Source organism: Maniola hyperantus, chromosome Z, assembly GCF_902806685.2.
Source record: "Maniola hyperantus chromosome Z, iAphHyp1.2, whole genome shotgun sequence".
Taxonomy (NCBI): Eukaryota; Metazoa; Arthropoda; class Insecta; order Lepidoptera; family Nymphalidae; genus Maniola; species Maniola hyperantus.
In genome coordinates, this window is record NC_048564.1 from 9,794,500 (window position 1) to 9,805,936 (window position 11,437).

At 34.8% G+C, this 11,437-nt stretch overlaps 1 protein-coding gene across 1 annotated transcript in view; it reads left to right on the plus strand.

The window, feature by feature from the left end:
- Positions 1–8,433, plus strand: part of TrpA1 (Transient receptor potential cation channel A1) — a 35,563-nt gene extending 27,130 nt beyond the window's left edge. The window contains exons 17-21 of the mRNA XM_069508522.1: positions 83–271; positions 2,094–2,366; positions 3,883–4,042; positions 5,044–5,177; positions 5,867–8,433. Coding sequence (XP_069364623.1) covers positions 83–271; positions 2,094–2,366; positions 3,883–4,042; positions 5,044–5,177; positions 5,867–6,004 — 894 coding nt within the window. The 3' untranslated portion in view covers positions 6,005–8,433. The remainder of the gene's footprint in view (positions 1–82; positions 272–2,093; positions 2,367–3,882; positions 4,043–5,043; positions 5,178–5,866) is intronic.
- The last annotated feature ends 3,004 nt before the right edge of the window (positions 8,434–11,437 follow it).

Sequence of the window (11,437 nt, forward strand, 5' to 3'; positions counted from 1 at the left end):
ATTTTTATTTTCAATTGTTTAGATTCGTTTTATTAATTATTAACTCTTGTATACGTAATTAAAATTAATTCCCAATTTTCAGTTCTCAGCGGCATCAATAACAGTGTTTTTGTCTTGGTTCAACTTGCTCCTGCTACTACAGCGGTTCGACCAAGTTGGAATTTACGTCGTCATGTTCCTGGAAATTTTGCAGACCTTAATAAAAGTTCTGCTGGTATTCTCCATCCTGATCATCGCGTTTGGACTGTCTTTCTACGTTCTTTTATCTAAAGTGGGTCATGCCCTAACGGTATTTATACTATGCAACTGTAGCGAATGTCACATGAAACGTTACATGTTAAAAAGTAAACATTCATAATTTCGAATGAAAATAAAATTGAGTTTTGGCTGGGTTCCCATTGGTTACTATCGCTTGAGCAATTGCTTCTTTTCAGCAGCTGAGCTACTGTTTTAGTAGCTTGTTGGCAGCTGTGGCACCTGGAACTACTTATTTGAGCATTTCATTTTTGACTTCAAAAATATTATAAACCGCCAGATAGGCAAAAGATGGAATTTTTTCATTTCATAAGTAAGTATTTTTGGTGTAATAAACGCTTTCTATAAATTAAACTACATAAATTATTATAATAAAATAACAATCGAGAACTTTACCGATTCAGTAATTGAGTACGTAATAATTCGGTAGAAACGAGTCACACTCCTCACGAGACTATATTTTGTTTTTTCTAAACAATTGGATTTTAGAAAGTGAAAGCAAATCCGTTCACTTGTGTGTATGTGACATGTACGCGTACACAGACACAATAAATATTGACGCGGGGTTTTCGCATCTTTTGTCACTTATAAGTCCTGCAAATTGCTAATGCGCGTGGCCGCTATTTTTGTGACGTAAGCACTAGACTGAAGTTTCGAGCTGATGGTATACATTTTTATATCGGCTGACGTCAAAATGACGTCATTTCGATGTTAATGAGACATGGTTCCAGCACAATTGCAATTTGCAGGACTTATAAATAATTTTCAGCTTTTTAAAACTGTAGGGCACCCAACGATTTTACAGGTAAACTCGATAGTAGCCAATGTGTAACCAGCTTTACATAATTCACACAATAATAGGTGTGGATGTACCTAAAGAAGAGCTGGCTGAAACGTGCAAAAGGCGATTGTTGATGGCATATGATGATAGTCAGCACACCAACGTGATACTATTAAAATAGGTTTTTAGTAGCACCGTGTAAATAACTTTATTTAGAAGTAATTTAAATATTACACATAATAAACTGCTGCGCGTTCATGACGTCATGAAAATTATAAAAGTTAGAAAGAGACAAAATATCTACTAATACCGTAGATAGAGTAATAAAGATGCAAGAACGTTTGCTTTCTCATTCGCACTAAAAAGAAAGCACAGATAAAGTTACTAATGTGATAAACAGAGACGCAGCTAACCTATTTTTGTTCCTTAACGTGTAACTGGTTTTTTCAAGAATACATACATACAACTTACATACAAGAAGTTGCAAAACAAACTTTGAGAATTCGTGACGTAATTGTATTTCTCATGAGTTATTTACTTGTTTTCACATAAAAAACGTTTAATACAAATATTGTTTATTGGTTAATACAAGACTACTAAACAATGGTAATAATTGTCGTGTTATTCATCGTTACGTCGTGCTATCGCTATCTCATACGCGGTTACACAGTACTTACATCTACCTACCTATTATTCTATCTACGACTAATACGAATATTTTTAAAATAACGAAGCTGAGCGAATGACAATTGCGACATAAGATTTTTGTAATATTTATACCATACATACTTACATAATATAAAAGACACCCAGTTTTACATCTGCACATGGTTTTGGAAAATTCATGGAAGGATGACTTGTATGTAGGTACGCTTTTTGGTTAATACTGCCACATAAAAAACACGCGCAAAAATCTACGTGTTAGAATGTAACACAAAGTCCGAAAATTAGATAAGTAATCTAATTTTCGGACTTTGTGTTACATTCTATTTTTTCCCTATATCCTTCGTGTAGATATAACAATCAAGTTGAAGATTCTAACACTCATTTCTTGCAGGGGGAGCATTTATCTTTCAGCAGCATCCCGATGTCACTAATGCGTACTTTTGCAATGATGTTGGGAGAAATCGACTTCGTTGGGACCTACGTGCAGCCTTACTACAAGTCCGAGTCAGATATTATATTGCCATTTCCCATGCCAACGTTTCTGATTCTTGGATTGTTCATGGTATTCATGCCAATTTTGCTAATGAACCTGCTCATCGGTTTAGCTGTCGGTGATATTGAGAGTGTTCGGAGAAATGCGCAATTAAAGCGTTTGGCTATGCAAGTAAGCAATTATTCATACTTTATGTTATGCTAGCTGATACCCACGACTTCATCCGCGTGGATTTTAAAATCCAATTGGAACTCTTTGTTTTTCCGGGATAAAAAGTTACCTATATCAATTTCCGGGATTCAAGCTACGTCTATACCATATTTTGGTTCCGGCCATATTCGTAACCAATTTTTTACCAGCTACAAAAGAAAATTAATATTATTACTTCGTCTTTTCGTAAATAAAGAATATTTTATTCGGATTTGTAACGGGATAAGATTAATAACCAGTTACAAAAAGAAATTAGTCTTATTCCATTACGAATCCAGATAAAATAAGTATTTGTGGTTGACACACGAATAGATAACGTCCGACAATTACGCCGGATGCCGCGCGTCGTGTACAATGCGAATGCAGTACGGGGCGCGGTGCGGGACGCGAGGGCGGACAGATCCCGTTATGCGCCCGCGCCGGCACCGACTGTTACGCGAGGTGCGAGCCAGTCGCGACCAGCGCGCTGGTGCATCGACGTTATTTTAAGAGCATCTACTCGGTCTTTGAGACTTTCACGATCATTTAACGAGCGTGTTATTAATACAACTTATGTAACGACATTAATAGTAACTTTTTGCGTCTTGCTGCCCATTTACAGTTATAAACTATGTAATTAACTAGTTACTTACTATGTAATTAACTAGTTAGGATCTGTTGTGCGTGCACTTTTGTGTGGACGTTGTTTTATGCTTGCTCTGTCCGTGTCACTGCCGTCGCTGCTCATTTTTGCGAGTGTTCTTGAGGGTCACCACTTGTAGTTCTTTGCTTTCTCAATGATTGGAAATAACACAAACTACGAAATTAACACAATAACGTTTATTAACTAAGTAACTAGTTAATTACATAGTTTATAACTGTAAATGGGCAGCAAGACGCAAAAAGTTACTATTAATGTCGTTACATAAGTTGTATTAATAACACGCTCGTTAAATGATCGTGAAAGTCTCAAAGACCGAGTAGATGCTCTTAAAATAACGTCGATGCACCAGCGCGCTGGTCGCGACTGGCTCGCACCTCGCGTAACAGTCGGTGCCGGCGCGGGCGCATAACGGGATCTGTCCGCCCTCGCGTCCCGCACCGCGCCCCGTACTGCATTCGCATTGTACACGACGCGCGGCATCCGGCGTAATTGTCGGACGTTATCTATTCGTGTGTCAACCACATATTTTTAAATAATAACCAGTTTCGAAAGATTTAATATTATTTCGTAGCTGGTTACGAAAAATTGGTAACGAACGTGGACGGAACCCAAATTTCATATAAATTGGTTAAACGGATGGGTCAGGTATCCCATATGTATCCCAAATATGTATATAGGCTACATTTTATCCCGAAAAATCTAAGACCGCCACGGGATTTTTAAAAAACCTAAACTAATGCGGCCGAAGTCACGGGCATCATCAAGAAATATCATAAGCAACACTAAAATATTATTTTATTGTGGAATATATATTTTTTAAATATATTTTTCAAGGTGGTCCTGCACACAGAACTAGAGCGAAAATTGCCTGCATTTTTGTTAGAAAAAGTGGATAAGGATGAATTGATTGAATACCCAAACAACAAGAAATGCAAACTTGGCTTCCTCGATTTGATTCTACGAAAATGGTTCTGCAATCCATTCACCGATGACGGTTTGTATTTTCTCACCTTTCAAAACCTTCCTTGGACTTCTACAAATATTTCGAAATCAAAATTAGGCAAATCGGTTCAGCAATTGTTCAGCAGTTCCCGAGTTTCACACATTGGCGGCAGATTTCACACGCCTTTGAGAGCATTATGGAGAAATGTCATTCATGCGGGTTTCTTCACGATGTTTTCCTCCACCGTTAAAGCAAGTGATATTTAATTGCTTAAAACGCACATTACGGTTGTTGCTGTCTGAAATAAAATATTTTTATTTATTTATAACTCCGAAAAGTGAGCGAGCCGGGATCGAATCTATGACCACTTGCATAGGAGGCGCACGTCTTAACCACCATCATAGCTTAATTTCATGTGTAGTGACAAGTGAGAGAAAAATTTCACATCAAAACATTAATTTTGTTTCTGATTATTCTCGTTTTTGTTTTACGATAAGATGGTATTTTATGCGTGTTCTGACTCTCGGTTGACTAGTTATTATAGATAATAGAGGTACATATTAAATTAATATTAAGTATGTTTATGGTTGTTCCACAAATGACAGATATAAAGGATATCTGCGATCCACGATGTCGTTTAGGAATTTCAAGATTCTCGCTTTTAAACTCACAAAAACGATAATCTTAAAAAGTGCATAGCGAGGTTTCGGAATGAATAGATCTCGATAATGGATCATTACAATAGTACGTGAATATAGTAAAAAAGCAATTTTAAGTTTTATTTTAATTCTAGCCCCAGCTTTTAACTGGCGGCCTCAACTTTTTTGTATTCTTAATGTAAGATGTACTTTTAAAAAATCTTTCTTCATACTTTTTTAATTTGATAGTGTAAATAACATTGAAATCCAAAAAGTATAGAAGTTATTAACAAAAGTGGATTACGACAATGTTTTATGCCATAGAGAAGAGTAAAGTATCTATTTACTATTTATTTATTTGTACTTATATATTTTATTTATTTTATAAAATATCGGTAAATATTTTTTCGACAGGAGCTGGCCTTGATCTTGTCCTGGAGACAGGAGATGACGTGATAATGAGAGAAATTGATAAAATAAAGCGACGTACTCGAGAAACGACGCGAACTCTCGATCAAACTCATCACCTTGTGCGGCTAATCGTGCAAGTGAGTTTTACTAGTTTTAAATATAAATCCTATTTTTTTTTTCTAAATGAAAATGTTGCATTTCTTGAAACTTAACCTTATCTAATAACTGAACGGATCATATCCACCTAAAATAGTGCCAAGAATACTGGCTGCATTTCCTCGCTAGACTGTCCTGTTCTATGCCCAAAAAATTAGTCAGCTTTTCTGTCACCAAATGAAGCTATGGAAATCGAATTTTTTTACACTCAAAGGCTCCATGGCCCCTGGGTATCTGCGGCAAACGGAACATAAATGTGACTCTTGATAAGAGAGGCATACTTGCGCCGGTAACCGGCTTCAGCAATTACTGCTGCGGCTCCCGGTCTTGATGCTGTCTGCCTGATACGACACGGGGCCAATGTGTCAATCTAAGTTATGTTCTCAACTTGGCGATAAAACTATCTCATCATTATCTAGCATTTTTCTAAAATCCACTGATATCGTATTTTGCTGAGAAATTATTAGACTTTTACACGCTATAAGAAAATGTTAAGAAAAACGTTGTTTCGATTATCTTCTTCTTCGTTGATTCTTTCAGATTGGAGTAACGTATTCGCATAAAGTTTTGTCACTAACTAGCTGGATGTGGGGTTATTTTGACTTGGAAATTAGACTAAATATAACCATAGCTCTACATAACTTATAATAAAACGACAATTTTGTTTCAGAAAATGGAAATCAAAACGGAAGCAGACGACGTTGACGAGGGGGTTTCCCCAGCTGACACGCGTACCGTCCCACGCTGGAACTCGCCTCGTATCCGCAAAAAGTTGAGAGCCGCATCTTCTTTTAACAAGGGCGGTTAATTCATCTGAGGTTCATACCCCTAAAGGGCCTAGTACTTAAGGCCCTAGTGTTACTTTTAAGTTAACTAACGAGACATGAGCGATGATGGTATAAATCAATTTTTTTTTATGGATTGTAGGACAAATTAACGGAACTTCGTTGTTCCGTTCTTTAATTTAAACGCTAAGGTATAATAATGAGCTAATACTTACGTATATCTACTGAATTAGTGCTCTAGGTCATTATTATGTACGTACGATCAAAATAAAATTGGTCCAACCATACTTGGTGCCATAGCATGAGAATATGCATTCATTGTATAACATTCGTGACTGACACGTTAGTATACTACATATTATTATCTTGTGTACACAAAGTTAATGGAATTATAGACTGAACGATTGGACTAACATAGATAAGTAGTCCTTAGATATCTTCAGAATAGGACGGAAATGGGTTTTAAGTTTGGTCAATTGATTTTGTGTACAAAAGACTTATTTGCAAATTTTTACATAATATCTCGGCACTAGTTGCCTAACGTATTGAATAGGACTCTAACAATATACGATTTTTTCAGCCTGGATTTTAATAACAAAAGTAAAGTAGGTAGGTATTAATAATTGTAAGTAAAAATGTTTTGTTGTAAGATCAGCAACGTTTGTCTTTTGTTTAATAATAAGCATAGTTAGTAGATAGCTATCTATTTTTACTTAGGTATAAGAAAATAAAATAAAAATTATTTCAAAACATGATATATTTTAATAAAGAATATACATACCTAGGTATTAAAAATTCCGAATCAAAATAAAAAATGTATTTTTCGTGAATTTTTATGAGTTATGACATTATATAAAAAACAGACCAAACAGTTAAAAAATCGACAAAGCGCGAGTCGACTCGGCTACTGAGGGTTTCGTCGATTTACTTATATCTGATATCTGAAAAAGAAATAACATCCATTAATTATTTCCTTATCACATAAAAACAATACGTTTAAATCAGTTTAAAATGAATAGCAAAGCAAAAGATTTTGGTCTAACGCTGACATTATAGAATGTTCTTTGACATTATTTGTACAGACTTCACTGTAAAGTTGTAAAGATAAATGAGACAGACTTATGTCAGAGCACTACCTCTATTAATACAAGTACTTACCCTGGATCTGCGATCGCCAACCAGTTTTTAAGGAACTTAATTTTTTGTTGATTCACAGTTCATAGTCGCTGATCGTTCCTCCCTGTGTTGCGGACAATACGCAGATAAACTTTCAGCTTTTATGAAATAAATACTGAGGTCTGACTCTCCCGGGTTCTCTCTCTAATAGTAGGATTAAATGACTGTACATAATAATCAATGGCTTAGTCAAACCTCTATATGTAATTTCAAATCCTTATTCTATGACTATATATAGTGTACTCGGCTCTCTCGTAAGGTGCCCGAACGGGACACGAATCCGGCACTTTGACAGACTATGATTGAAAATTAAAACTGAATGAATATGTTTGACATAAACTGTGTAGCATGAATCTATTTTTACATCGTAGCGTAGTTGGAAGTATTTAGTTGTTTGTATAATGTATATAGTATTAATTAGATGTTTGTAATGTTTTTTGAAATAATTATATAAATAAAAAATACTAATAAAAACTTAAAGATGATGTCAATTTAAGACACAGTTTTTAATAGGTACCTACCTAAAATTTAAAATTACGAACTTAATATGTACAAAAGTGAATATTGTAATGTAATTATTTACGAGGTCTTAAGATATCTAAACATATTTACGAGATGAATAACATACCTAATAACAGGTAGGTACAAACAACGTGCCATTTCCACATCAAAGTATTGCAAAGTATCCTAAGTACCATACTATAGTCAGGTAATCCATACTAATATTATAAATGCGATAGTGTGTCTGTCTGCCTATCTGTCTGTCTATCCGTCTATTTGTCTGTTTGTCTGCTAGCTTTTCACAGCCCAACAGTTTGACCGATTTTGATGAAATTTGGTACAGAGTTACTTTACATCCCGGGGAAGGACATAGGCTAGTAGGCTACTATTTATTTCGAAAAATTAAAGAGTTCCCACGGGATTTTTTAAAAACATAAATGCACGCAGACGAACTTGCGGGCATCATCTAGTTTTATATAATTTATAGTAAGGGTTTAAATAAACATCTATTGTTTAATCATAAAATTCTATGGCCCTCTTCGGATCAGAGGGCAGCCACTACTCTCTTCTCCAAGCAAAATACGCCCTACATTCGATATTGTTAAAGGTAGGTATAATCAAAATTGTACAATTCTGCTTTTTTGTTGTACCTACTGATACCAGTGTAAGTAAGTGGTACCTGCTGTCAAGTTTCGGGGTGCCTTTGCAAACGAGATTGTATTTTTGGAAAGAAATGTTTATGTTTTACATCTATGTATAATAGCTATTACTAATATGTTCAAGGACTATAAGTCCAATTGTTGAATGTCTATGAATAATATACATAGTTGACTATAGTAAATGTTCAATGATATCGAAAATTGTTAAAAATACTTACCTACCTACTAATATTTTAATAAAAATAGAATTGCTGAAAACTTTTTTATTACGAAAAATACCTTAAGAGTAAAATAATAATAATTATATTTTCGTACCACTTGCTCAAAAAAGTGACATTCAATGCCACAAAAAGCGTACATAACAATAGTCATTTTTAATCTGTTAAAAACAGGGAAAGAAAATTGTACTGAATTTCATTCATCCCCTAGGGAGAGAATGTGATTTAAATTTGGAATACTTAGGTACCGAAATTTATAGTGAACTTTTTATTTATTTTTTATTTATTTATTCAGATACAAGATAGCCTTTGACTGCAATCTCACCTAATGGTAAGTGACGATGCAGTCTAAGGTGGGAGCGGGCTAACCTGGAAGGAGTATGGCAATTTTTATTAAACCCATACACCTTTGGTTTCTACACGGCATCATACCGGAACGCTAAATAGGCTAGTTGACACTTTTTTTAAGTTGGTCTTAAATGGTTGATATTTGTCCTATTAGATCAAAAAAATTAACACTATATTTTTTTGCGCTCTAAAAACCGTAAAACTTTAATTTAAAAATATATTTTTCTTAGACAGGTGAAAACACTGTCGGCCATGTTTGGCCGATAGATTATCTGTGCTCTGACGTCATGCATTTGTAAACAACAGCATAACTTCCCAAAGTTTAATAAACATGACTTCTATACTAGTTTACATGGAAAATATAGTAATTATCGTTATTGTATCATCCGAGAATGTAAAAACGCATCGATAAAGACCACAGGAAAGTTGTGGATTAGAGTGCCCAATGACATAAATATACGTAACACGATCTTATATGACTAACGACTTCAACCCAAATTTATTTTTGCAAAGATCACTTCGTTGTAAGTCTTACTTAATAACTTATTCAATTTATAAAGAGAAAACGATATTTTTTTACGTTTACTATGAGTTTTTAGAAATATATAAAAACTAGCTTATGCTCGTGACTTCGCCCGCGTGGACTTCATCAATTTCAAACCCCCGTTTAACCCACTCAGGGGTGGAATTTCAAAGAATCCTTTCCTAGTGGATACCTTCTCTTTACCTACAAAGAACACACCCACCAAATTTCATGTATCTAGGACCAGCTGGTTAGATGTTTAGGCTGTGCGTTGATATATAAGTTAGTCAGGACTTTAAATTTTATATATATGGATACTACGTTAGTCCCCGCGTGACATAGGGATGACATTTCTTTGTTTACATATTTAATGACGTCACATTATGGCTGACAGCGATTTCTGCGTTTCAAATAAAAATAAAAACTGTATTTTTTTAAATTGGATTTATATATCCATCCTGCGTTTTTAATAATTGTTATTGATATATTTCGTTGTCTTAAGCAAAATACTATAATAAATAATCATTTATTGGACGAAATTAGATATGAGTCAAGTAGCCTATTGCTTGGCGGCACGGCTTTGCCGGTAGGGTGGTAACTAGCCACGGCCGAGGTCTCCCACCAGACAGACAGACTACATCTGTTTTTTTTGTTTTTTTTTTTTAAATTACCAACATAAGAATGTTTAACAAATCCAATTTAGACACAGCAAAAACCACGAAGGTTTACACCATTGAGTTTGTATATAAAGCATTATACATCTTTTTGAAAAAGGAATACGCATTTATTATGCAGTTATATGATTATTAAATAAACGTGACACTGGCGAAACACTCTGTGCCCAGCTGGCACACCTAAAAGCCAATAATTGGGAATTGAATTGAATTGATTATTAAATAAAATTACGAAAACCGACAAGGCCGTATGAGATTGATGCCTTTTCTTTTCCGACAAAAAAATATTAGTCTAGGAATTTGCCGCGTTTTTGTTTTCTTCAAATACATAAACGTTAAGTTTATTTTAATTTATTTTTATAAATAAGTTAATGTTCTAAAAATATTTATTATTGTGTTAATTTTTTCGCAAATGGTACGAAAAGTAGAGTATTTACCTCGGTGATAAAGCTGTCTTAGGGCCGGTTGTTTCAACAAACTTTGACGGACACGTAACCTTTAAATATGGCGCTAACGAACGTAAGTAAAGAAAAAGCGTTGATTCAGCATCTATTAGCGCTAACGTTCGTTAAAAAGTTACGTTTACGTTAACCACTGCTGGCGCCATTGGTGATCGTCAAATCAGTTCGTAACTTCATACTTCTTACAAACGGAATATTTTATTTACAAATTATAATGGAATCAATTTAATTCAAAGCTTTTAATGATAGTTTTTTTGAAGATTTTGTAAGAAAGAAAAAGTGTTTAAAATGCGAAGTAGCAATATTAATAACTATGTATATAATTTAATATACTTAAAATGAAATAAGAAAAGGATACGGAGAAGTAAGTTAATTTTTAGGGTTAGTTTCGCAACCAAAATAACAATGACGAACAGTTTTTTGTACAATGAAGCAACGCACTTAAATTAACAGATGTTAAAGTTCGTCTACGTCCGTTAAATTTTAACGAACGGATCTTACGAAGACACCCGGCCGCCGGCCGGCGGAAGACTAGGGGCCGGTTTGAAACAACCGGCCCCTAGTCTTGGGTGAACTTAAATCGTCACCCGCGACAGAAGACACTGCTTTATCCCCTTGGTTAATAATCTACTATTATTGATGATATGTTCCGCACAAGAAAATGACAGAGTTGAGGAGTTGATAAATACTTTTTAAGTTAGTTTTCAGGTTAATTTAACTTTAGAAAATATTCTTAAGTAATATAACAGATTTTGCAATAAAAGTTGCCAGTGGACGCTTGGGCGAACAGTTGGAGCGATGCAAAACGTGCGTTCTAAAAATGTAACAGTAGGTACCTACCTAAATGTATAAAACAAAGTGTGTAGCAAAATAAATGGAGACGTGCAAATGCGCGC